At 33.7% G+C, this 23,854-nt stretch overlaps 1 protein-coding gene across 1 annotated transcript; it reads right to left on the reverse strand.

Moving 5' to 3' along the window:
* Positions 1 to 23: 23 nt before the first annotated feature.
* LOC138333634 (putative ammonium transporter 3) lies at positions 24 to 22,654 on the reverse strand. The gene is made up of 9 exons (XM_069282132.1): positions 21,958 to 22,654; positions 19,699 to 20,103; positions 9,059 to 9,608; positions 8,404 to 8,475; positions 5,784 to 5,843; positions 5,220 to 5,296; positions 4,218 to 4,366; positions 2,593 to 2,760; positions 24 to 2,049 (listed from the first exon to the last, which is right to left on the reverse strand). Exons 2-9 carry the CDS (start codon positions 19,817 to 19,819, stop codon positions 1,642 to 1,644), a joined length of 1,605 nt encoding a protein of 534 aa, XP_069138233.1. The 5' UTR covers positions 19,820 to 20,103; positions 21,958 to 22,654; the 3' UTR covers positions 24 to 1,641.
* Positions 22,655 to 23,854: the final 1,200 nt, after the last annotated feature.

Consider the following 23,854-nt stretch of genomic DNA (forward strand, 5'->3'; position numbering starts at 1 on the left):
TATTAATAGATCAGAAAACCTCGTAAACTTTAAAATATCTTTTTTATTCTAAAAATGACATCTTCATTAACGTAGATACACGCAATGTTTACCAATGTATCGATCGATATCCTTACATAACAACATTAGTGCACTCAAGCGCATCCATGAACACGCAGAAAATGAAAAATATGAGACGATATGAGTGCATGATTATGGTGAATTATACGTAGTATATATAATGACCGATTCCATAAAATATCCACAGGGAGATCATTGTTTATAATTTTACATTGTACTTTGACGTTTTTATGGATTGGTACCACGTTGTATGCATAGTTTATTAAAGATCCATCGATATATTATCCATACTTCTATTTTATGGCCATCATTATTCACCACATGACACATTATCAACTGTTAGTTTTCATTGAGTAAATATATATATTATATACAAATCAATTTATTATATCACAATATTGCAAATGTTGAAATTTACGTGAGGCCAAGTATGCATATTAAGTATTTTTACCACGACACTTTCCTCTTTAAATATTCACCAGATACAAATTTTCCCACAATTTTGCGAGAGAACGCGAATTCAATTATGTATGATATATGCTACTACTGTTTGAAGGTAACATGTATTGCGAAAATAACATTGGAGCGAAGTCTACAAATCAAAATTGTAAAGAATTAAATAGAGTTATGCATAATGACGCCTTTACTGTTGTCTCTTCGTTCACCATGGTACATTAATAGGTTTAATAGTTGAAAATATAATTTTATAATCATAAGTATTTGGCATAAGATTGATGAGTTATTTAGGTTATGGTAGCATATTTGTCATCCACATGTATGTAATTTAATGGAGTAAGAACTTCATAACACATATTTTCTCACCAACATATTCGTATCAGCAAAGACCTGTGAACTGTATTTACAATAATTTACTGAAGTAGGAATAAAATGGTTTTCGTATTCAGTTGTGACGAATAACCAGGTAAGCAATTCATTACTTCCATAAAAGGGAATTTCTTTAGCCCACGGACACTTTCAATCTCCCATCGAAATTGAACATGCACTCAACAGCCGAGAAAACACACGTCAAATCCAACTTCATTTTGTATCCATCTGTTTCTATTTACTAGTATTAGGACAGATTTGTCGTTTAAAATGAGTCTTCGCCGTTATTCTCGGGACGATTTCAGATTGGGAAACACCAAAAGTAAAATTTAATTGTAATATTCACAGCTATTTTGATGAATTCATTGATGAATCCGATATCATAAATTGACGCCTGTGTATTTTCTTTTTAAAGGTATATATGCCGTAATTTTCATACTCACGAATAAAGAAAAGCGTTTATTATGTTTTTGCATCGAAATGAAAAGAGGATTAAATCGAATAGCGCCGATGAAGTTGTTTTCCATTTTTTTGTTGACGCACAAGTATTTCCTTTTCATTGAAAAGAACAATGCACAAATTCACAACATTGCATGAAAAGATGTTTCACAATTAATAATGATGTACACGTCCAAACTTAAATACACATATCCGATTGAGCAAACAAGAAATAGGGAATGAGTGACACAAGGGGTCAAACTGTCGATCTACTTTTAAAATTTAGCATTTGTGGAATTATTTGTCGTTTGAATGTGGCTATGAATTGATAACTAACTTCCGATTTGTCTGCTTGCAACACAAGAAAGAAATCCTTGGTTTGTTCCGGGGGCAGTGCTGTTTGGGTTTACTGTTATTTGACACAACTGTCGTATTTTCGACGTATTCGATGCTTTCATCAGTGAAATCAGTGACTGCTATTACATCTGAAACGGACGTCTGCGCTTCAAGGACCGCTCTGCTAGCCCCACTGGTTGATACCTTATCACAGACGATGCTATTTAGGCGATTTAGGCGATGTCTGCTGGCTGCTTGGCGGTTACGAGCGGTAGATGGGCGTGAGAAGATGATGTTGGTCTCCTTGTGCTTTATATTATGTTCTACATAATCCGCACCAAGGAACTCCTCGTGTTCCGATAAGCGGAGTCCGAGTGTCAATTTTATAGGCTGCAAATAAATCGAAAAGTTAAGTCTCTTGCAATTCCATACATAGCCAATTAATCAGGGAAAATATGAAACCATAAATGCCAAATGGGATAAAAAATATCTCTTATCCATAAACAGACATTACCAAAGAGTATAAAAGGCGAATATGTCAAAATGTCTTTTGCGAGACGTACTTTTCCATATAAGAGATATTTAACAAGCGATATCATAAGACTCATTATACAGTTCAACCTCGTTAATTCAAAATTATATATTTCGATGACCCTGTTTATTTTGTAGTTTACAATTGTCCTTGGCGGAAGATTTCAATTCGTCTTGGCCGAAGCGTTCACTCTACATTCGAGCTAACTTAATTAACTCGAATACTGGGATGACTTTTATCGAGTTATCGAGGGTCGACGTTTTATGATTTTTAGAAACTAAAACAGTGAAAGAATTATGAACAACGTCTGAAAGACGCACTTTCCCATGATCACGCTTATCAGTATATCTATTTTATTTTTGAAAATTTATTTGTTTGGCAGTCTTTGTGAATCAGCTTACCATGAGAAGAAGAAATGTACAGATAGCTGCCCAGACCGTGAGTGTAATGGCGGCTAATACCTGTACACCTAACAGGTAAAATCCGCCTCCGTGTATGACACCACTCCGTCCGAGCGTCAGGTTCTCAAGCATATCGTTTTCTGTGAATATCCCTACTACCAACAAACCCTGAAAAGTTTGCAAGGTTAAATTTTCAGTTTCCAAATATTTTATTGACAAGAAAATATTAAAATGTCAATAGATTTAGACACCAGATATAGCCTATCTTAATCTTCTCCTGAGTTTACAAGTTAAAAGACATCAAATATCTAACACCATCATACACAGTAAAGTAAATTGTCTTACGAACGATTTAATTTAACGAATTATTGCGGTGAGCAGAAACCGCGAGAATTAATCATCGCAGATTTGGATGCAAATAAAACATGATTTTCACTCTAAGTCGAAACTCGTTGAACTAAATCGTCACGAATCATACAGATCACGCGAAATTTGTCACTATGGAAATTAGTTGGTTAATAGTTAGTTATCCAGTCTACAGTGAACCAGTTCAATATCATCTCTAGTGTGCACAGTGAACCAGTTCTATATCATCTCTAATGTGCACAGTGAACTAGTTCTATATCATCTCTAATGTGCACAGTGAACCAGTTCTATATCATCTCTAATGTGCACAGTGAACCAGTTCTATATCATCTGTGCACAGTGAACCAGTTCTATATCATCTCTAATGTGCACAGTGAACCAGTTCTATATCATCTCTAATGTGCACAGTGAACCAGTTCTATATCATCTCTAATGTGCACAGTGAACCAGTTCTATATCATCTCTAATGTGCACAGTGAACCAGTTCTATATCATCTCTAATGTGCACAGTGAACCAGTTCTATATCATCTCTAATGTGCACAGTGAACCAGTTCTATATCATCTCTAATGTGCACAGTGAACCAGTTCTATATCATCTCTAATGTGCACAGTGAACCAGTTCTATATCATCTCTAATGTGCACAGTGAACCAGTCTAATGTGCACAGTGAACTAGTTCTATATCATCTCTAATGTGCACAGTGAACCAGTCTAATGTGCACAGTGAACTAGTTCTATATCATCTCTAATGTGCACAGTGAACCAGTTCTATATCATCTCTAATGTGCACAGTGAACCAGTTCTATATCGTCTCTAATGTGGACAGTGAACCAGTTCTATATCATCTTTAATGTGCACAGTGAACCAGTTCTATATCATCTCTAATGTGCACAGTGAACCAGTTCTATATCATCTCTAATGTGCACAGTGAACCAGTTCTATATCATTTCTAATGTGCACAGTGAACCAGTTCTATATCTTCTCTAATGTGCTACCATGTATGGCGTATTCTAGAAATAAGGAATTAACATTAGGGTTCAGTTACTCTTTTAAAACAATAGGTATTGCGTTATTTTTCAAAACCATTTCCTAAAACTAGAAAAACAGTGAAAAGTTACATTTACATGAAGAAAATAAAATGTGTTTTTGTAAGTCTTATGACTTTCTTATGACATATAACCCTGCAACAAAATTAAACCACTCCTAAACTACCAAAACCCCCAAAATCACCCGTAATCCTGAGAAAATCATCATTTTACCCAAATTCCGACAACACCATGGATAGACACGGCGTCCACAGGATCATCCACTCTTATCCTGTTGATCAGTTTTGGTGTGTAGATGGCTATGAATCCGCCAATGGCTCCGGCTATCAGCGCTTCCCACGGTCTGATAATAGCGCAGGCAGCTGGAAAAAAGACATGTTCAACAATATTTCACTTAAGGTGTGATTTAAGAGAGGAATCGGTGTTTTTAAGGGAATATATTTAAAAGATGTCTTACCCGCAACGTTTTGTGTATATTTGCTAAAAACCTGCATGTATACCACACAATAACACATACGAGAAACGTTTCAATTTGTAAATAGGCAAATAATAATTCGCGAATACTACCGATGTTTACAGTATGATCTTCCAATTCATCCTTTGATGTTATGTAATAATCCAGGCACATTGAAAGATCAAAGTGAAAGTGTTTCGGTTCAAGAATGTTTTACTTACAAGTTTCACCTTCATAAATTTGGACCTGAATTGTTAGAAAACAAAAATGTTGTCTTGCGTTTAACGAGCATTTTTCAGCTGGATGTCCTTTTGGCTGGCAATGAAATAAAGTGTGTACTGATCAAACAAAAATTCTTTGTCGGTGATGCTTTAAGTACTTTTTTGAGATTTTTGTTGTAGAGTACTTGCTCACAAATAAAAAAAATGTAGAAAGAATCATACTATTTCGGTTATGTGATTGTCGACTTAATGTTAATTATAGTTGACTCTTGTTAAGTCGAATGTAAATAATCCAAATACTCTGTTTATTTGGAAGTGATTTGTTGGTGTCAATTCCACTTTAATTTGGAGATAATTAATATAAGTACTCTCTCTATTGTTTGATCTATTTTCTTTGTTAAAATAAAATATAATCAAATTGACCCAGAAATTATATATATACAAACTGTTATTTCAAGTAAACTTAAAAACTTGGGTCCCGCCATCTTGTTTACGAGGGTTTGACGGTACTAGTAATTATAAGGTCTTTGTAAACGTTACCTGTAATCGCCACTAGGCCTCCGAGAATACTGTTTACAATGTAATCAATTTCAAATTTCCCCTTTCTTGTAATGAAGCTGTCAACAGAAAACGGAATCGATAAGTCATCTGATCAGAGCCAATTATCCAATCTTTTATTTAATCATAATATTACGAAATATTTAAAAAAAAAATGTTATTTTACAGTTTGTATAAAGAACATATTTATCATTGACAATAATTACTCCATTTTGTGCTAAATTGTAAATTCATTGAAGAAAAAAAGAATAAAATAAACTCAATTAAAGTTATTGTCATTTATTTGCTCTTGAATATTAAATTTCATGATGTTTATATAAACTAAATGTATTTTACATCTATTACGAAACAAGCCATACAACTTATATAAATTACTTTCGATGGCCTGGATGAAAGCGCGCGAGGGGTCATTTTTATGTGTGATTTGACATCGTATTAACATTTCGTGTTTATCAAACCAATTATTTAATATGGTTTTTTTTTAAATTATTATATAAAAGAATAAATAAATATATATTTCATAATATATAATCAATAACACATTACCTGGTAGTGATACCGACCACGCCTCCACCGATTGATCCTAGTAGTGTCACAATGGCACTTCTGTAAAATCAAAACATTAACGTTAAAACTTACAATATTAGAGAAACGGGTCGTGAAACGTCCTATTTCACTATATATCTCATGAAATTTTACTTCTGGATTTTTTTACGGATAAGTTTTTCATCAATTTTTCTTTTTCCGTAGCCTATTTCAAAATTTCAAAACAAATTTCGCCCGCGGAAATATGGATATATAACATACTGACGTCAACGTTTTGTCACCCTGCATGTAATCGCCTATTTTACAAAAACCAAATAAAGGAGAGATATTAAAAACATATCCAAAGAAAGTGATCGTCTACAAACGTTTACAATTTCTAGCAAATCTTTCTAAAACAGATTATTATTCAAAATGCATGGAAAATATAGTACATGTAAGAATATGACATTTCTCCCCTTAATGTAATATTGAGGTGCATCATCATTTAAGCAAATGTACAACCATGAAAGAACACTACATGATCTCAGAACTCTAAATACGGGTAACAATAAATAACAAAAGGAGAACACAAACTATGGCACTAAGGGCACTAAAATATATTAGATACCGAAATAGAGGTTAAGGTATTGTCAAGAATAAAATGTCAATAAGGGATACTTTGAATGGTATTGATACTAATGAAATACGAAAATAAAATAGGGGAAAACGCTACACAAAGAAATTGAAAGACACAAAACGTGTTTGTGTGTCGGGATGGGTAACGGATAGATTGTACTACATGGTTATGAAGATACCTTTTGAAGACACATAGCAGTTTCTATGGCAAGCCAAGTTACTTTTTATTCCAATTACCGATATCGGGAATTCTAATTACCGATATCAGAAATTCTAATTTCCGATATCGGGAATTCAATTTCCGATATCGAGAAATCAATTTCCGATATCGGGAATTCATATTAATTTTTGATATCGGAAATTCTAATTCCGATATCGGAAATTCTAATTTCGATATCGGAAATTCTAATTCCCATATCGGAAATAAGAAAACAAATTCTGATATGGGTAATTCTATTTCCGATATCGGTATCTCAATTTCCGATAACGAGAATTCAATTTCCGATATCGGAAATGAAGTATAATCTACAATGCAAATAATGAGTAGAGAGAATTTCCGATATCGGGAATTGAATTTCCCATATCGGAAATTGTTTTCTAATTCCCGATATCGGAATTAGAATTTTCAATATCGGAATTAGAATTTCCGATATCAGAATTAGAATTTCTGATATCAAGAATTTTTGTTCTAATTCCGATATCAGAATTAGAATTTCCGATATCGGAATTGAATTTCTGATATCGAGAATTCTAATTCCGATATCGGAAATGAATTTCCGATATCGGAATAAAAGAATAAAAAGTAACTTGGTTTGCCATAAGTTTCAACCTCGTTTCAAATGTTGACACTTTGGTGTAGTAATTTATATTTCAAATTCTAATCTCCCCAAAACGTACAGTAAATTAACATAAATTTTACGACACTTGCCCTAGATTGTTGTAACAAACTTTATGTGTAAAGTGTTGATTTACAGACAATGAAACATTATATCACCACGGAGACACATGCAGCCTCAGTTTCATGAATATCAAATTGTAATTATGCTTTTGTCATCATGCTGTTACCATGCTTCACGTTGGTCTATTTCATACAGACGTTGTTATCAATAGTCTATGTCATACAGACGCTGTTGTCAATAGTCTTTGTCATACAGATGCTGTTGCCAATGGTCTTTGTCATACAGACGCTGTTGTCAATAGTCTATATCATACAGACGCTGTTGTCAATATTCAATGGCATACAGACGCTGTTGTCAATAGTCTTTATCATACAGACGCTTGTGCCAAAACAGTTTTTTTTATCAAAAGTTGGAGGCGTTGTGATTGATCTCAGGGGATATTTATCATCCATTTCAGTTCAGTAGTTGCTAAATACAACACTGTTGTTATTACTCTTCCTTCTTGGTTAAATTATTAAGTATTGATAAAGGACTCAGTGTTGCGAGAAGCCATTGTGAAAGACCGGAATTCCCTGAAGTGTCGGGAATGGCCATTTCAACATCATAGTAAACCATCAAATGAAAAATCGAAGGTACTAATGAAGATCTGTTTGGTTTATATTTAAAATTAGACTTAATTATGAGCCCCCATAAAGTAATAGGCTCTACTGATTGTATTATGACATGCAATCAATTTAGGCCACCTAGTAGTAAAACTCGCACTTTCATCTGGAGTCGATGTCTTTTGTTTTCTAGGTCATACCAATATTATGTCTGCACTCTGTGACCTACAAATCGGATATATTGTGATGAAGATACCTATTTTGTATTTGCATATTAAAGAGCTATCTGTCCTTGTGGATATATTTGATTTTAATGCCGTGTGTCTGTGAGTGTAAAGTTATATTTTCAAAGAAAACTGTATGAATTTTACTTACAAAATATTGACGTCACAATCGATACCTTTCCCCAAGGGAAATAACTCTGAAATATGCCAAGACGGAATAATTTATACGTAATCATGGTAAACTAATTCATTGGTATATGTCCAAACTGTCTTTACTTACTTGGCAGCCAGTTTCCATTTTCCACCTGATATGCCAAATGTGCTGCCACAGTTAAAGCCAAGCCAGCCCCACCTTGAACAAGAACAAAAACATTGAAAAGGAACATAAATAATTCTCTTTTAGCACGATTCTAATGAATTTAAAATACAAGTCAAGCCGCCATGTATCGAAGTTCAATGGACCGACAGAAAAACTTCGAAACATCGAGACTTCGAATTATTCGTGGTTGGGATTAGGCCGATGCTGTTTTACCATGGCCAACTGTGTACATTCATACATGGTTTTGTTAGTAACGTTATTTAGTGAAGAAATTCGGGACCAAGTAAAAAGATCGATACAGCGAAAAATTCGATTCATCGGAGTTCGAATCATTGAAGTTTGACTGTGGTTTCATTTTTATAGTGCAAGATTAAAAGACCAGAATATTGTGAAACATATTAAAGAAAATAATCTCAATGTGGATTATTGATTTCACAATGTTTGCATGACACCTTTGTGAGATAATAGAAAAAATTAGAAAAGTAAATTCTAAAAATTATTCTTTCACTAAGTTGGGTATACTGTATGTAATTGCCTACTACAAACGATTGATTAAATTATACCTGGAAGATACAGTGAATCTATAATCTATAAAATTAAAAGCGAATATACGAACCACAACATAAAAGTTCCAAGCAGTGAGTTGACAGGATTTCCCATAGGAAGTGATTCGGTCCCATGGTCATATCGCCCTGATCTTGGTTTTAACATGACCGCTGCCACAAACGCGGAACTACCTCCGATAAGGTGTACACCGCCGGAACCAGCAATATCTATGACACCGAGTTTGCGCAGAAAGCCAATATCATCCCATAGCCAATGCGCAGGAATACAATATACCACGGTATTAACACAACTAAATATGATATATGACGTGAGTTTTGTTCTTTCCGCCATTGCTCCGGATACGATTGTGGTGGCAGTTGTGGCAAAGGAAAGTTGAAACACAAATGTAGAAAATATAACTCCCATTTGATCATCGTCTGCATCGACGAAGAAGTACCCCACACCACAAAACAGATTGGCACCCTTGTCCTGTCCGAAGCTGAGACCAAATCCGAATGCCCAATACGTCAAACCACCAAAGATGACGTCAGCGGCGTTCTTCACCATTATGTTAACCTCATTCTTATTGGTCACTGCTCCGGCCTCAAGCAAACCAAACCCTGTAACAGTAATGTATTCATTCAATTCTAGTTTATATTCTATCTTTTAAAAGGTTATGTTTGTTTCTTAATTTTCTTCATAGCAAACTACGCTTTGTCGATATTTTAGGATGCCAGGCTCCCATTTGTTTCACGAAAAGTGCAGACTTAAGATAAAACGTAAGTTCATTTCCCTACATAATGTATGTAACATATGTGAATTTTTTTATTTAAACAGTTTTTGACTGAAGTTTGTTTCGAGAAATCCGTCCCTTATTTAACCAATTGACGACAATCTTAGATAGCTTGATTGATGTGGGCACGATTCGCGTTGATCAGTGAGTAAACGGATACTTCTCTGAAGCTAGCGATTTCAGAAAGATCTGTCTTTCGTTCACTAAATCATGTGCGTCCATATATGGATGTTAAATGTAAACAAACGGAACGTTGTTCTACCCAACACAAATATTATTAGAAAGAGAATTATACGTTTTTGTACACTTTGAAAACATAAATACAGAATTATTAGCAAAGAATCCTTAAATGCCCCGATTTTTCACTTCAAAATTCGAACAGGAAGACTGCTGTTGATGTCTTCAAGGCACCGATAAAAACACATACTGAACACATTTTGCTTTGAACTAGCGATAGTGGTTGATATTAAACATGTTGCGAACTTGCAAATGACTCCAATTCAAAGCAATCGTTATTTCGCAATATACCATACTATAGGCGAAAATTTAAATAAAATATCATGAATTGAACAATTTATGATTTAAAAGGAACGGAAATGTTACAGAAGCTCATCTTAAAAATTCTTTTGCCATTGAAAGTCCTATCTAATACTCTCTATTTCACTATCAACCAACTTATTTTCGCGTGCGATTTCTTATCTCATGGATGAGAGGAAACCACGAAATCACTCTCCTCGAAAATGATCAAAGCTCAGGTACAATAAAACCATATGCCTCTAAATCTCAAATAAATCTTCATGATACAAAATTAGCCATGGAAACGCGACATTACGTCACAACGTAAGTTAATTGGTTGACAGTGACTGTAATGACAATGGTTATTTTTCTTTCATACCTACGGACGTAATACCGGTTTATCCCACGCAAAACACTTGTGACGCCACTACGCCAACATTACTGTTTTCACGGTAACATTTGAACGTAATTTTCAGACACTTCACTTGTGCCATTGTAAGGGAGGCAAACAGTGGGATTTATATTAGAAATATTACACAATTTTCATGTATGAAGAAGTGACTGGCGGTCACGTTTGACTGTTGTTTTTTTATATTTAAAACACTGTTTTTTTATTTCGACGTAGGTCGTTCTAATTATGGAATAGATGCTTATTTTGTTGAGTTTATGAGGGTATAATGATAATGGAGCACGTGTAAATTATGCCGGCAAAACACGGGCTCCATTATCATTATACCCTCATAACCTCAACAAAATAAACATCTATTCCTTATATTTACAGTTTTTCAAGTAAATGAATATTATTTTTCCCGTGGCAGTTTTATATTTTTTATCAAAATACCCATTTTTTTTCTCTCCCGTCATCGTCAACGAATTCGATTGAACAGCTGATTGGAATCCAATCATTCATATGTTCCCGCCAAAAGTGGAATCATGACCCCACGTTGCTACGCCATCGACTATTCCCGTAACAATAGAATCGCCGCGCGTGTTGTGCTAACATTATACACTGATAATGATAATACTAGAATGCATGGTTATTGAGTCCATGTCAGTGCAAACTGTATATATTCTAAAATAAATTACAACTTTAAACGTTGGCTCTGTTGGTATATTTTTGTTAATTCGTGTGATCCCCGGGGATTTGTCCTAAACATACGACCATAATCCTGGATGATATGAATGTATCAGCCTGCTTTTTTCTACATGGCATATATCTGAAGTCTGAATTCGTTGCTTATCTAAAGTAGATCAATATGTCATGGTTGGAGCGTGTATACATGTTTTAATAAAACATAGATACTTTCTGATCGATAACCATTTGATAGACTCAGTAGATATCGCCTGGCCTTTGAATTATTCAAGACAAACAAATTGGATACGGTCGTTCCTTAGTGATACGTAGTTTTCAATAACAGAGAGTTATTTTACTTCATAAAGGCTTAAATAAGCACCAAGCTCCATACAACAATGGCTGAGTCCTGAACTATTTAGTTATTATTTTTATAATAGCTACAGTGATAGTGAAACCGGGACATATGATACATGTAGGATCTATGAACCTTTAGATCATACATTAATAAGCCCATTAATTAACTGACAAAAATGCATTTAGTGATCAACTTTAATGTTAGCATGTTGACTTCTCTTCACGTGCTATTTACCATCGTCGATGTTTCAAGGGTTATTATCGCTGCCGTTAATGTCCATCCCATAACTATCTCATTATACAACTGAAGGCGCTTTGCATGATAAATAAATCGACCACCGCTGGGCTTTAGAGAATTATTCTGAAGTTACAGAGACAACTTCCAAGTCATACACATAGTGTATTGATTCTTTCTATGTACACCCAAAGATGATTGTTGAACCTTGTTAACACGATAATGTGAGTTAATATTCACCAATCTTAATGAAACTTTTTATGTAGACCTATTAGATCTATGTTTCTATTTCATGAATAAAAGACATCAGTTTGCTAGTAAACAACATAACTAATAATCAAATATCAGGTGACTGTTAAGGCCCATGGGGTTCTTGTCTATCAATGTAACGACTTCTTTTAAAAAAGGAGATTTAAATTACCTTAGGATTTTGTGTAAAATTAAAATGTGTACCCCTCACATTCAATACCTTTTGAAGAAAATACAATGTAATAATTTCTATTTTTTTTCTATTGGATCTACTTTTTCTTACGGTTTACAACGATTTTCTTTGTCTTAAAAGTATAACGTGTTCTGGTATTTGTGGGTAAAAGTAACAACTGGAGGAGTAGTACATGTATATGTAATATATGCAATATGCCATTTACTTACACGCGTACTAGGCTATAATTTAAGACAGAAATGAGTAAAACATATGGATTCTTTATGGCAGTGAATGTCGATTTGATGGCAAAACTACCAATATTTTTATTTATCAATTTTTGATTAATCTACATATATTATTGACCACCAAATGTTACCAAAAGTAATTAAACTACAATAATTACAATGGATAGGTAAGGCCCACTACCTTTCCGAAGCAAAATATGAAGGTTTCTTAAATACATTAATAACATCAGAAAATATATACCGATGGCCTAATATGAGGTTACAATACCAAACATGTGCAAGATTTCCTGCGTAATATATGATAACAGTGGAGAGTCATTTCGCTGTTTTGCCGTCTGACGCAATGATACTCAACTACCGCGCGGTATTTAGGACGACGGCGGGAAACATAAGACGACCCGCGTTATGAAAATTAACATTTAAATTTATTTTAATCAAATTGTTCAGAAGGTGGTGATACATTTAGTATTGACGGTAAGTTAATAACTTTTGCGACTTTACAAAATTACCGATCTAGTTTTACATTCCCAATTTGAAAATTAAAAGCCGTTTCGGAAAGGTAGTGGGCCTTTAGTATTGCACAGAAAAACTCAAAAAGTACAACTCATTATGGAATTCGAACACTCTCGCAAATCGCATGCTGATAACAATAACCAGTTATCCTGTAACCTCGGAGAGAGTGATATTCCTCGTGCTAGCCACAAAACGTATGCCGGAATATCTTTAACGAGTTACTTACTATCGGACAACGATATTACGGAGTCGTGTTTGAAAGGAAGGAAAACTCAAAATTTGGAATAGGTGTATTAAGAAATCCATTAAGAAATCCATCGATGAATTAGAACTAGTGCAGAGATATGCATGTCGTCGCTGTATTGGGTTACCAAAAAGGTCTTCTACACTAGTAACCACCCAATGTTTGGGTGCGTTTGATATATGGTGTGAAATAGAGACAACGAAATTGCTATTTTGGAATAAGTTGTGCATTGGAAGTATCAAATATGTATGGAAAGCGTTGTTTATTGTAAGATTATGTCAGTTCATGTTCCTGGAATGCTCTCAGGTACTATTCGGATTTATTTCAGAAGGTAGCTAATTTATAAGTTTAATTTATGTTTACGAAAACTTAAGAATGCTTTAAATATTACATTAAATATTATGTTTCGAAAGCGTATTCGCCTGTCTGCGTGTAGGCATGTTGTCACAATGTTTTTATAAGAATCTTAAAAACAAAGGTAGCTTTAAAAGAGGTTTGTTGGTTAAGAAGCTTTAACATAAATAGTATTTTAGGGGAGATAAATGATTCTGTGAACTCCGATTGGTCAAAAATTAAGGTTTGGGTTTAGATGGAGAGGCACATGCGCAACGTTCTCAGTTTATGATTAGAAAAGATTAATATTTTAATAGATAAATAATTTATGTAAAGGCTTAAACAAATTTTAGTGTTTGGGACAATTTTGCATCCCACCAACTTGCCACCCTCTTTATATTTTTAGTATGTCAGTGTGGCGATTGGCGGATTTTTACAACCCCACTAGGGCTAATTGTTATAATGTTTGGTAATATAGTTTCCAAATATATTCTGAGTGAAAAACGATTTGTTCTGATGTTATGATGTTATTGTTTTAATTCTTCGCGATCATAAATATATGTCACCTATGGTGACGTTTTTAATGTCTATTCTGCATTGAGTAAGTTGGGAGAACATAAATATATCCAATATTCGGAAGAAGTTCAATATTGATTCTTTTATATCTGACTTTTTGACCAACGAATTGGTACCACCACAATATTGTTGGAAACGCTTTTTAAAAAGATTTGTAACAGATTTTTAGTTTTTGCATCGGAGAGACAAAACGTATGAAAAAAATGAATTACATGTGTAATTAGATATGCTACAATACATAGTAATCAAGAAATCAACCCTATACTATAATTGAGCACAAGACAAAAATCTTACAAATGTGTGAGGAATTTAGTAGATATTATGATGTATTCATTTGTTTGTGGAAAGCTCAATATTGATAAGTTGATTCACTTTTTGCTCGAATGTCCAAAACTGTTTCAACCTCGAGTCCTAATGATGGAAGAAGTAGTGAATGCTATAGAGGTTCCCTCTTATATTATGTTTACAAATCTAGATAACAAAAGCCAATGTTACTTTTTATTGGGAAATCGTTCCTGTATACAGCTCCAGGAGTATGAATGGGAAAATCTAATGGTGAATATGTCTGTAAATATCCAGGAAATGCTTAGGGAGATGAACACAACTCTTGACTTTTCTATGTCTTCAATTAATGTATTATTTATTATGTAAATATATGTATTGTATGTAAATTGAAATGTAACACATGTATTTTTTGATTGCCATAATCTTTAATAAAGAGGAAATAAAAAACAGTATCTGTCTGTCTACTTTTGTCTGCCCATTTAAATGATTTTCACAGCTTATTTCATCAAAATGTATGACTTTCATTAGATTACCGACGAGCAAAAAAGCCAAAGTTGTTGACAAATATTTATATAAATATTAACACTAAACTCTTGTCAGTTTAAGTGAGAAATTAGAAACAAAATTGATAACGATTCCTTTCTCTAATAATGCAGTGAATCTTCGATTTAACTCCCCAATCTAAAATTTGGACAATGATTTGTGTAGATGAAAATAATGCAAATGAAAAATTCCCAATCTCATCACTTTTTGACCTGTGTATAAAGATAAAAAGATCTTTTCTGTGGTCATTGAGTGGTCTTTATAGACAGGCGTGACTGAAACTGACACGGAAATGTTTCCAAGATTCGTATGTACAGTATCATCTACCTATCTGACCTTAAGAGTTTTACTATTAGATTAATATACATGGTGAATATTTCACCACGGGCTGTAATAGGTGTGTAGGGAATACAATCACTAACGAATGTCAATGATTTTAATGTTAGCAATTACAGAGCGTGATGTATCGATGATAAGTAAAGCAGACGAATGTCACACACGTGCAAAGGTAGATTTATACAATTCATATAACTATCAGAAACAGCAGGGGGATTATCCTTCTCCGATCAAATTGATTAAGGTTATTAATAAGTGATGATAGGTCTATCTAATCTTATCTGATTAAGTAGTAGCTCCAAATCGTTATACTGATTAATTTTATACTGCTCGTTTTTTACTTTACCAAGCTGGTATTTAGTCACTGTAGTTATATACCACCAACACGTCTGACGTCATCCTCGATACACCAGGGGTTCCGATCAAGTACGATCTCTACACCCCCCTCCCCGGACTATCTCATAGTAAAACTGGAGACAACAGAACAGAACAGGTAAAGGGCCGTATAACGGTACAGTGTGGTAGACTGTTTGACTTTGAAGCTGGGAGTCGCTCTCTCTGTAGTCTTCAAAGATTTTGTTGCAGGTCTATGATTGGTTGAGATTTGTTCCCCCTGAGCTGCCTTCAATTTTACTATGAGATAGTCCAATGGTGTGGAGATCGTGAGTGATCGGAACCCTTTGAGTATCGAAGATAGTCTGACGTCGGTTAGGGGAAAACTTTCGTAAGTTTATATCCCAGCTGTTTTTATGCTGATATATCAATATTTATATCATAAAAGTCAAAATGTGTTCATATCTTGATGGATACGGAACCGTGCATGACCTAGAATACAGTATTCCCTTATGGTACGATATTATCAATGTGTAGACGAAAGAATATTTAGGAAGGCTAAATTATGTAGTAGTTGATTTCCTAGTACATATACACTTACTTTTTTTCCCAATCTACTGTCCAAAAATACATTTCACCATATTGAAGGTATATACAATGTAGTGGCATATTTCAGTCATCATTTTATTTTAGGTAGCGTTACAGTGTTATAAGGCCGTCTTGTCGAGCTATTTATGGTAAGTCGACTTATCACTTAAAAACGTCGACTTAGTTTATTACGACAATATCCATAATAATCTGCCACGATAATATATCTCAACTTCCCAAGCTGCTTATGCTGGCATGTTATGTTATAACTCGATTTACTGATCAAATATGGATATCTCAACAAGTGATAAGCCCGCTAAACCTGTACCAAAAAAAAAACAATATATGTTGGTTTAGCAGACTACATGTTCATATGATCCGAAAGGACAGAGTACTGTAGGGCATGGTAAACATAACGTATGTAAAAGCCATATATATGAAAGATGAGAATTTGTTCATAGAATTATAAAAAGTATACTAAAAGAGAGTCATGTGCTCCAAAGTAATGAGCAGATTCATATACGACATCAAGCATACCAACAATCTAGACCAACTCGTTTGTAAATAGTCAGTGTAAATGTAATAGAAATATTTTGCTAAGGACGATAACAATATCCAGCCAAAAACTTGTTGTTCAGCATTCAGTTAAAGTATGTCTTAATTCATTTCCATCATCCTCGACACTCCAGGGGTTACTATCACTGACTTTATATCCACCAATGCACTATCTTCAGAGATGGAGGCAGTTAAACATTTCAGAGGAGAGTCACGCCAAAACCTCAGTATACCGTTATACAATTTCTTTGATGTACATTAAAGGTTAAATTACCTGTGTCTTCTGCTGCCTCTAGTTTAACTATGAAATAGTCTAGGGATGGATATAACGTCAGTGATAGTAACCCCTGGTATATTGCGGATGAATTTCCATTAATATATCATTAATTATACAAGCCCTACCTACACTTGGAGTTTTACTCTACCTGTTTTTATTGTTAACGTGCTGATTACATATAAACACGAAGTTTATGTACTATGTATATTGTGTAACGCAATCCACACGAGGCTCATAACGTGACATACGTAATATCTTTACAAACATAAACTTAATCACTGACAGCTATTGTGGGGAAAAAGCAATTTACTTTCAAATAGAAATACGATACCATATAGCCAATTAATATCAATAAATAGCTTGATCATATCACATTGTTTTATTGGTAACAAAGGTAATAACGCCCTACACGTTTTCCTTTACTTTATAAAATATTTATGTTAATGCAGATTTGTTGCTATGTTTATATCTAATATTGATTCCAATGAAGATATGACGTAATGATAGTATATATCAGTAAAGCCTACGGCAATTTATTTTTTTCAGTTTAATTCATGTTAATAATTTGTTCCCGACATCGTGTCAATGTAGAAGTGTGGAGTCAGTGTACTGTGTAGGAGAGCAGGTAGTTTAATTTAGCGTTTTAACTGATATCGGCGATTATTCAGAAATGGGACCACGTGATACCTGATAAATTTTGAGCGGGACTATTGTCTCCATGTTGATGTGATGGCGTCAAAAATATCCCGCGCTAGTTAACGTCATTTTATTTTAAAAAAATAGTCTCATATATTGACGTACATAAGAAAAATACTGTAATTAAAAGATTTATTGAAAAAAGCATAACGCAACTCCCGCGAATATTCCTCGAAAAGGAAACCGCGAAATATTGATCCCGGTTATTTTAGCGCGATACAGTTTATCAATTAATTTCCAAGCAAAGTGATATCTGATATCTAATATATTAGACAGTGATCAATATCAATTTGTTATTTTGTTCTCAGTCTTTGAAAATGAGCATCTCAATCATTGAATATTGAGAAATGTTAACTTTTGCTATTGATATTCCGAATTTTCATATTAAAGAGTTATCTGCACTTGCGGGTAGGTATTGATTGTGACTTCATGTGTTTAAGAGCATAGCGTCATATGTTTCGGAGAAAACAACGTGAATTGCACTCACAAAATAATGACGTAACAATTGATTCCTACCCGCAAGGTAGCTAACTCTGTAATGTGCAATGACGGAATTAGGTAAATGACGTTGAAAATAAAAAATGATAGAGGAGAAATCAATTATCTTATCCTATCTAATATTCAAGAAAAGAAATGAAGTTAATGAAACATTGTGTGGTTCCGATGTTTTTGTCAGTGTGTCCAATTAAGTCAGCGTTAACAAGAATTCCGCTATATCAAGGAGACACATCACATCCCCATGGAACGCATCGCATTTATAGCAGACCCTAGGTGTTGGTATGGCAATAAGTAATATTAAACTAAACCCAAAATTCGAAATTGGTTTAGAACACGATTGTATAGCTGTTTGTACCATATTTTGGCACCAAATGAAAAGTTAAATATATCGATAAAATGATAACTGCAGGTCATAGTAAGGAAAGAGAGCCACGTGTATGGCTATAGTAAAACCGCGTTTTATGGGATGTATGATTTATTAACATTATAAAAAGGGAAGGAATGCTATCATCGAATCATCATTCCCATCTATTTCCGTTACACATGCGAGCGAAAGGATATATTTATAGATACGCATCTTACATATCTTACAGTTCGTTGAAGCATATCATTAAGTCGACCACGCGTGACGTGTTAACCGAATACTGGTATCTGGTAAACATGAATAATTAATTCCAAAACAAATGTTCACTTGTAGGGCCAAGTTAATGTAAAATATAATGAACGTAATGAAAAAAACCGGTCCAAGCACATCGTTTGATAAATATTCACAGTACTCCGACACATGACCGTAATGGAGTCATAATGTATTGGCTGTAAACACTGGCCTGTAAGATCTTACTATGCTGGAGTACCTGGATCTATAATCGGTATATCTTTATCATAACTCTCTTTCATGTATGTATGGTGAAGTAATGCATTGATATCAATATAGAAAGGATCTTAAATAAAAACATTCCTTACTAAAGGATTAGCATGATTAATATTTTCATGTTATAAAGATATGACAAAAGTGTACACTTAATAAAGGACATTTTATGATGACAAATACATAAAAAGCTATTCAAATTTATTTTCATATTTCAATCTAGTATAGAGTATCTCTTGAAAATTTAAAATTTACTGAGGGACTCTTTTTTTCTATGAAATCACTACGCTGTTCTTTTTTTTTAGTCAATCAGAAACGGCTTTACAAACGGCAGCGTCATTTTTTCCGGATTAATGTTTAAATAAATGCAAATCCCCGTTACAAGTAAACTTGAATAATACTTGGGATATCCCCAAAACTTACCCGACTGCATGGTGAATATGATGAAAGAACTTGTAAGGATCCAAGTGGCGTCGTCCCATGTTATCTCGACCTCGGCAGCGTCCGATGGTACAGTTGTAACATTGGAGTCTGACATTGTCATACAATGAGTATCACAATTTACGGATCAATCATTTTCAACCGTTTTCTGTAAGGAATGTAAATCCCATCACGACAAAGACAGTTATTTTTTAGTACTGGTGAAATATAAGTTTGTAATCCATTACTGATTATAGACGAAACACTAATCCGACCTTACTTAAATCCTTTCCGAGAACATGAAATCACATGATGATACAGGTAGATTTCCACTAGTGTTGATTAACATTTCAGCCAATTTTATCCACCCTCAATATCAGCACTGGTACAGTTCCTTGATACGCATACCTACAATACAAAATGGAGATTGAAAATTGATCCTGAATATCAAAGTTAAACTCTTTTTCTTCTTAGAATTAAGTTGATAACCTTTACATAACGGTATGGCAGGACGTATTTGAGGCAAAGTAAGATGGCATTTGACAGCTGGTTTTCTTGCATTTTCATCAACATACAATTACACTCAAACCTGTGTATAACGAACACACAAGGGGCAGAGTAAAATGAACTTTACAGCCAGGCGATCTTTATACACCAGTCGAATTGTGTTGACATTGGTCATTTGTGACCCTAGACAAGTGGTCTTCCTACGCAGGTGGTCTTTAAAGAAAGGTTTCGCTACGACAGGTTTTATTGTGATTGTATAAATCCTAAAAGTGTACATTATCAGTTCACACTTACAATAATAAATCGAAGACATTGTATCTGTGATTCAATTTTAAGGTAAACGGTATGATTCCCTGCATATCCTCTACCATTGAAAGACTGATAACTATTACAGAATCGGGAAACAAATACAGTAAAACTCGTTTTTAATGGATTTCTGGGGACACGAAATTTTAATTCGTTACATAAGCAGCTCTTTCTATAGATATAATAGAAATACGTTATATATTCGTTGTTTCAAAACAAGGAATATGGTAGAAATATAAACAGGTAAGAATATTTGTCCCTAGAAAATATGATAGTATATACCAATTATGATATCAAGCATAATGCCATTGACTTGCTTTAGTGAAATGTCAGTAACAAAGGTCATTTTCAGTAATCGAAATTACAATGTGTCATCAACCTAAATTTAACGAAGTGGTGAGCAGAATAGAATCTTTGATAAAAAATTCCCGTTCGATTGAGCAAAGAATGAACTCATTTGCAACATGATATCAATATGATCATATTCAATGTATTTTATAACAAGATCATTTCAACAAGAGGAGAAAACAGGTCTAAGATTTGTATAATTACGTACTTTTCTATCAAAACGATGTATATTAGTTAAGTATCATGAGATATACATATGTAGATACATATAGTATATTGTATCAAAACATGAAAACATCAAACAAAAAAATGACAGATTTACAATCGTTTGTTTATTTCATTTAAAGATGCTCCACCGCTGACAAATGGTATTTTTTCACCATAAAAACATGAGCAAACGATTTAGTATTTTTCTTCTGTTACAAAAGTTACTTACTTTACACCATTACCACCATTGAAAAGTTTGAGCTTCTATTTCTCTAATTTTCTAATCTTCTAAAGAAATAATTAATTGCATCCCGAACAAATTCCGTGTCACTATACCCCTATATGGAATGAAATACTGATTGCGCATGCACCAAAGGCAAAATAAATTATTTCATTATAGTCTTTGAGTTAATTAGACATGATCTATATACGATTTAACACCAATTATTGTTCAAATGATGAATGTCATTTATGCTCTGTCGGCGTTGGAGCGCATCTTTAACAGTTCTAAGTATTTGAGACATATCAAATGCGATAGTTAAACGAAAATAATTATAACATAAACGAAAATAATTATAACATATAGTATCATATATCTCCTATTCACATAAAATAGCATTTTATCTATTTTATCAGATAATAGTTTAATTATATCATATATTCAATTAACATCCGGGGGCTGCATCCAAATCTATCAATATTGAGAACACCAAGCGGACATCGTAAAATTGTCTTTTAAATCTAAGTGTCTTTCATAGAGAGACAAATTATACAATAAATTGCACCAAATAGGGTTGGTAATCCAATCCTTTATAGACATTTGTCCTTTATATAGAGGTGTTCTTGACTGCAGGTTTGACATTTTATATATTGTCTATTTCAATCACCACTTACCTAGATAACGTTCACTGGTCGCCATGTCCCCATACTTCCACCCGTCCACAGTGACAACAGTATTGATGTTACGCACCCAGCGTGTGACTGCTGACGAGGTGGCCGATACCGATAGTTCGCATTACCTGCGTCGTGTGTATCAGAGATCAGACCTGCCATCTAGGCGTTCGATTGCATTGGGAATTGTTATCAAAACACAAAACATAGTTTAGAATGATATGAAGATTATGAAAATTACACAGGAAATATGATATGCGAGATTTTGTATTGGTTTTGTGTATTTTTTAATGTTAAAGCTTTATATTATAATGTGATATTGATTTGGGGTTGTTAAAGCTCTAGAGCAATTCAATAAACAACTACAATGCACAAGAATTGATATGAACACTATATACATTGTATACAGTATTCTACGATAAATATGTAAATAATTCATAGACTGTTCATCGAATAATAGTTTAATCCTGCTAGTAATAATCATTTATATAGCTTAAAGTATTGTCTTTTTTTCAGTTTATAAATGAACAAGTGATGTTGTCGTTTGTAAAGTCGTTTCTGATTGGTGAACAAAATGGCGTAGGGAATTCATCGAAAAAAGAGTATTTTAAAGATCCACCACCGCTGACAGATGGTATACGAGGGATGTTCCGAAATTAATGTTACTTGCGCAATATCTCGTGGAAATCGTGCTAAATGGGCTTAATTTTGGAACACACCCCTCGTATTTTCTCTATCGAAAACAAGAGCAGATAATTTATCAGGATAGCAGTGAAATTCGTATGTTTCCATTTCGTTTTTGCTTCATTTGCCTATCAATGGGTCGGTATATTATTAATATGAACTATTTGCAAGACTTCGGCACTTGATGTGACCTTTACAAATCATGATGGATGTATGTGTGAATTTCCTGCTAACATCATATTATCGACGTTTTATTTTTATTACATCGCAACAAAATTGAATTATCACTTTACATTTGAAGTAGTTTGTTGTTACTATTAGCAGTTGACAAGATTCTTTTTTGGTATTATTTTCTTAATGACGGATGACATCAAAAATTTGAATATTACATGCATAGAGTCAATTCTACCAGAATGTCACATATGTTCTATAAACATCCACAATGCATGGTGTTTATTTGTAGAGCAAAAACATGCATGATTATAGATTCCATACACAATACGTACATGTATATGTGTGTAATACAACATGTTCGAATATCAGGAATTTCTTTAGATAAATAGAAGCATTGTAATGCTAGATTTATTTAATGACAATTAATATCTGGGATTTCGAAATTGGCGGTATGAACTTAAAACATCGCTTAAACAGTCATACATATATAAACTTCATGGAATTCAGAGGAATTTATAATAAAACACTTACCAAAATTAAAACAATAACCTGTGCACTGTAAAATATTATACATGGTAAATTTACACTTTGCTCAATATTAACAGTATTTGGTTTAAGTAAGTTTTTGACTTAAAACACATTGTATTTTATCAAATGTGTATCAGGTATAGGAGGACAAATTAATTATGATGCTTAATATATTAAAGATGGCATTCACAGCCTGACAAATGGTCATTTTTTCACTGATCAAAACACGGCAGCAGGACATTTTAGTATTTTTCATCAGTTACAGCAAAGTTACCTTACTTTACACATTACCGCCGTTGAAAAGTTTGAGCTCCAATCTTCACTTCAATGTTAGTATAAATATAAATAAAATAATTAATTGCATCCGAAAAAAATTCTGTAGCACTATATCCTCTATGGAAGTATATTTTCTTGAGATTTAAACACTTAATTATTGCAAATGAGAAGTTACTTACATTGTTAGCTGATTTCCAAATTAATGAATTATTGATATATATGTTAAATTTTATAATTA

Source organism: Argopecten irradians, chromosome 10 (genome assembly GCF_041381155.1).
Source record: "Argopecten irradians isolate NY chromosome 10, Ai_NY, whole genome shotgun sequence".
NCBI lineage: Eukaryota > Metazoa > Mollusca > Bivalvia > Pectinida > Pectinidae > Argopecten > Argopecten irradians.

Excerpts from the sequence above, each read along its gene's own strand:
- LOC138333634 (XM_069282132.1), bottom strand. The coding sequence starts at position 19,819 with ATGACAATGTCAGACTCCAATGTTACAACTGTACCATCGGACGCTGCC. Across the intron at positions 9,609-19,698 it reads CATATTCACCATGCAGTCGG|GGTTTGGTTTGCTTGAGGCC; the intron begins GTAAGTTTTGGG and ends TTACTGTTACAG. Across the intron at positions 2,761-4,217 it reads ATGGTGTTGTCGGAATTTGG|GGTTTGTTGGTAGTAGGGAT; the intron begins GTAAAATGATGA and ends CAAACTTTTCAG.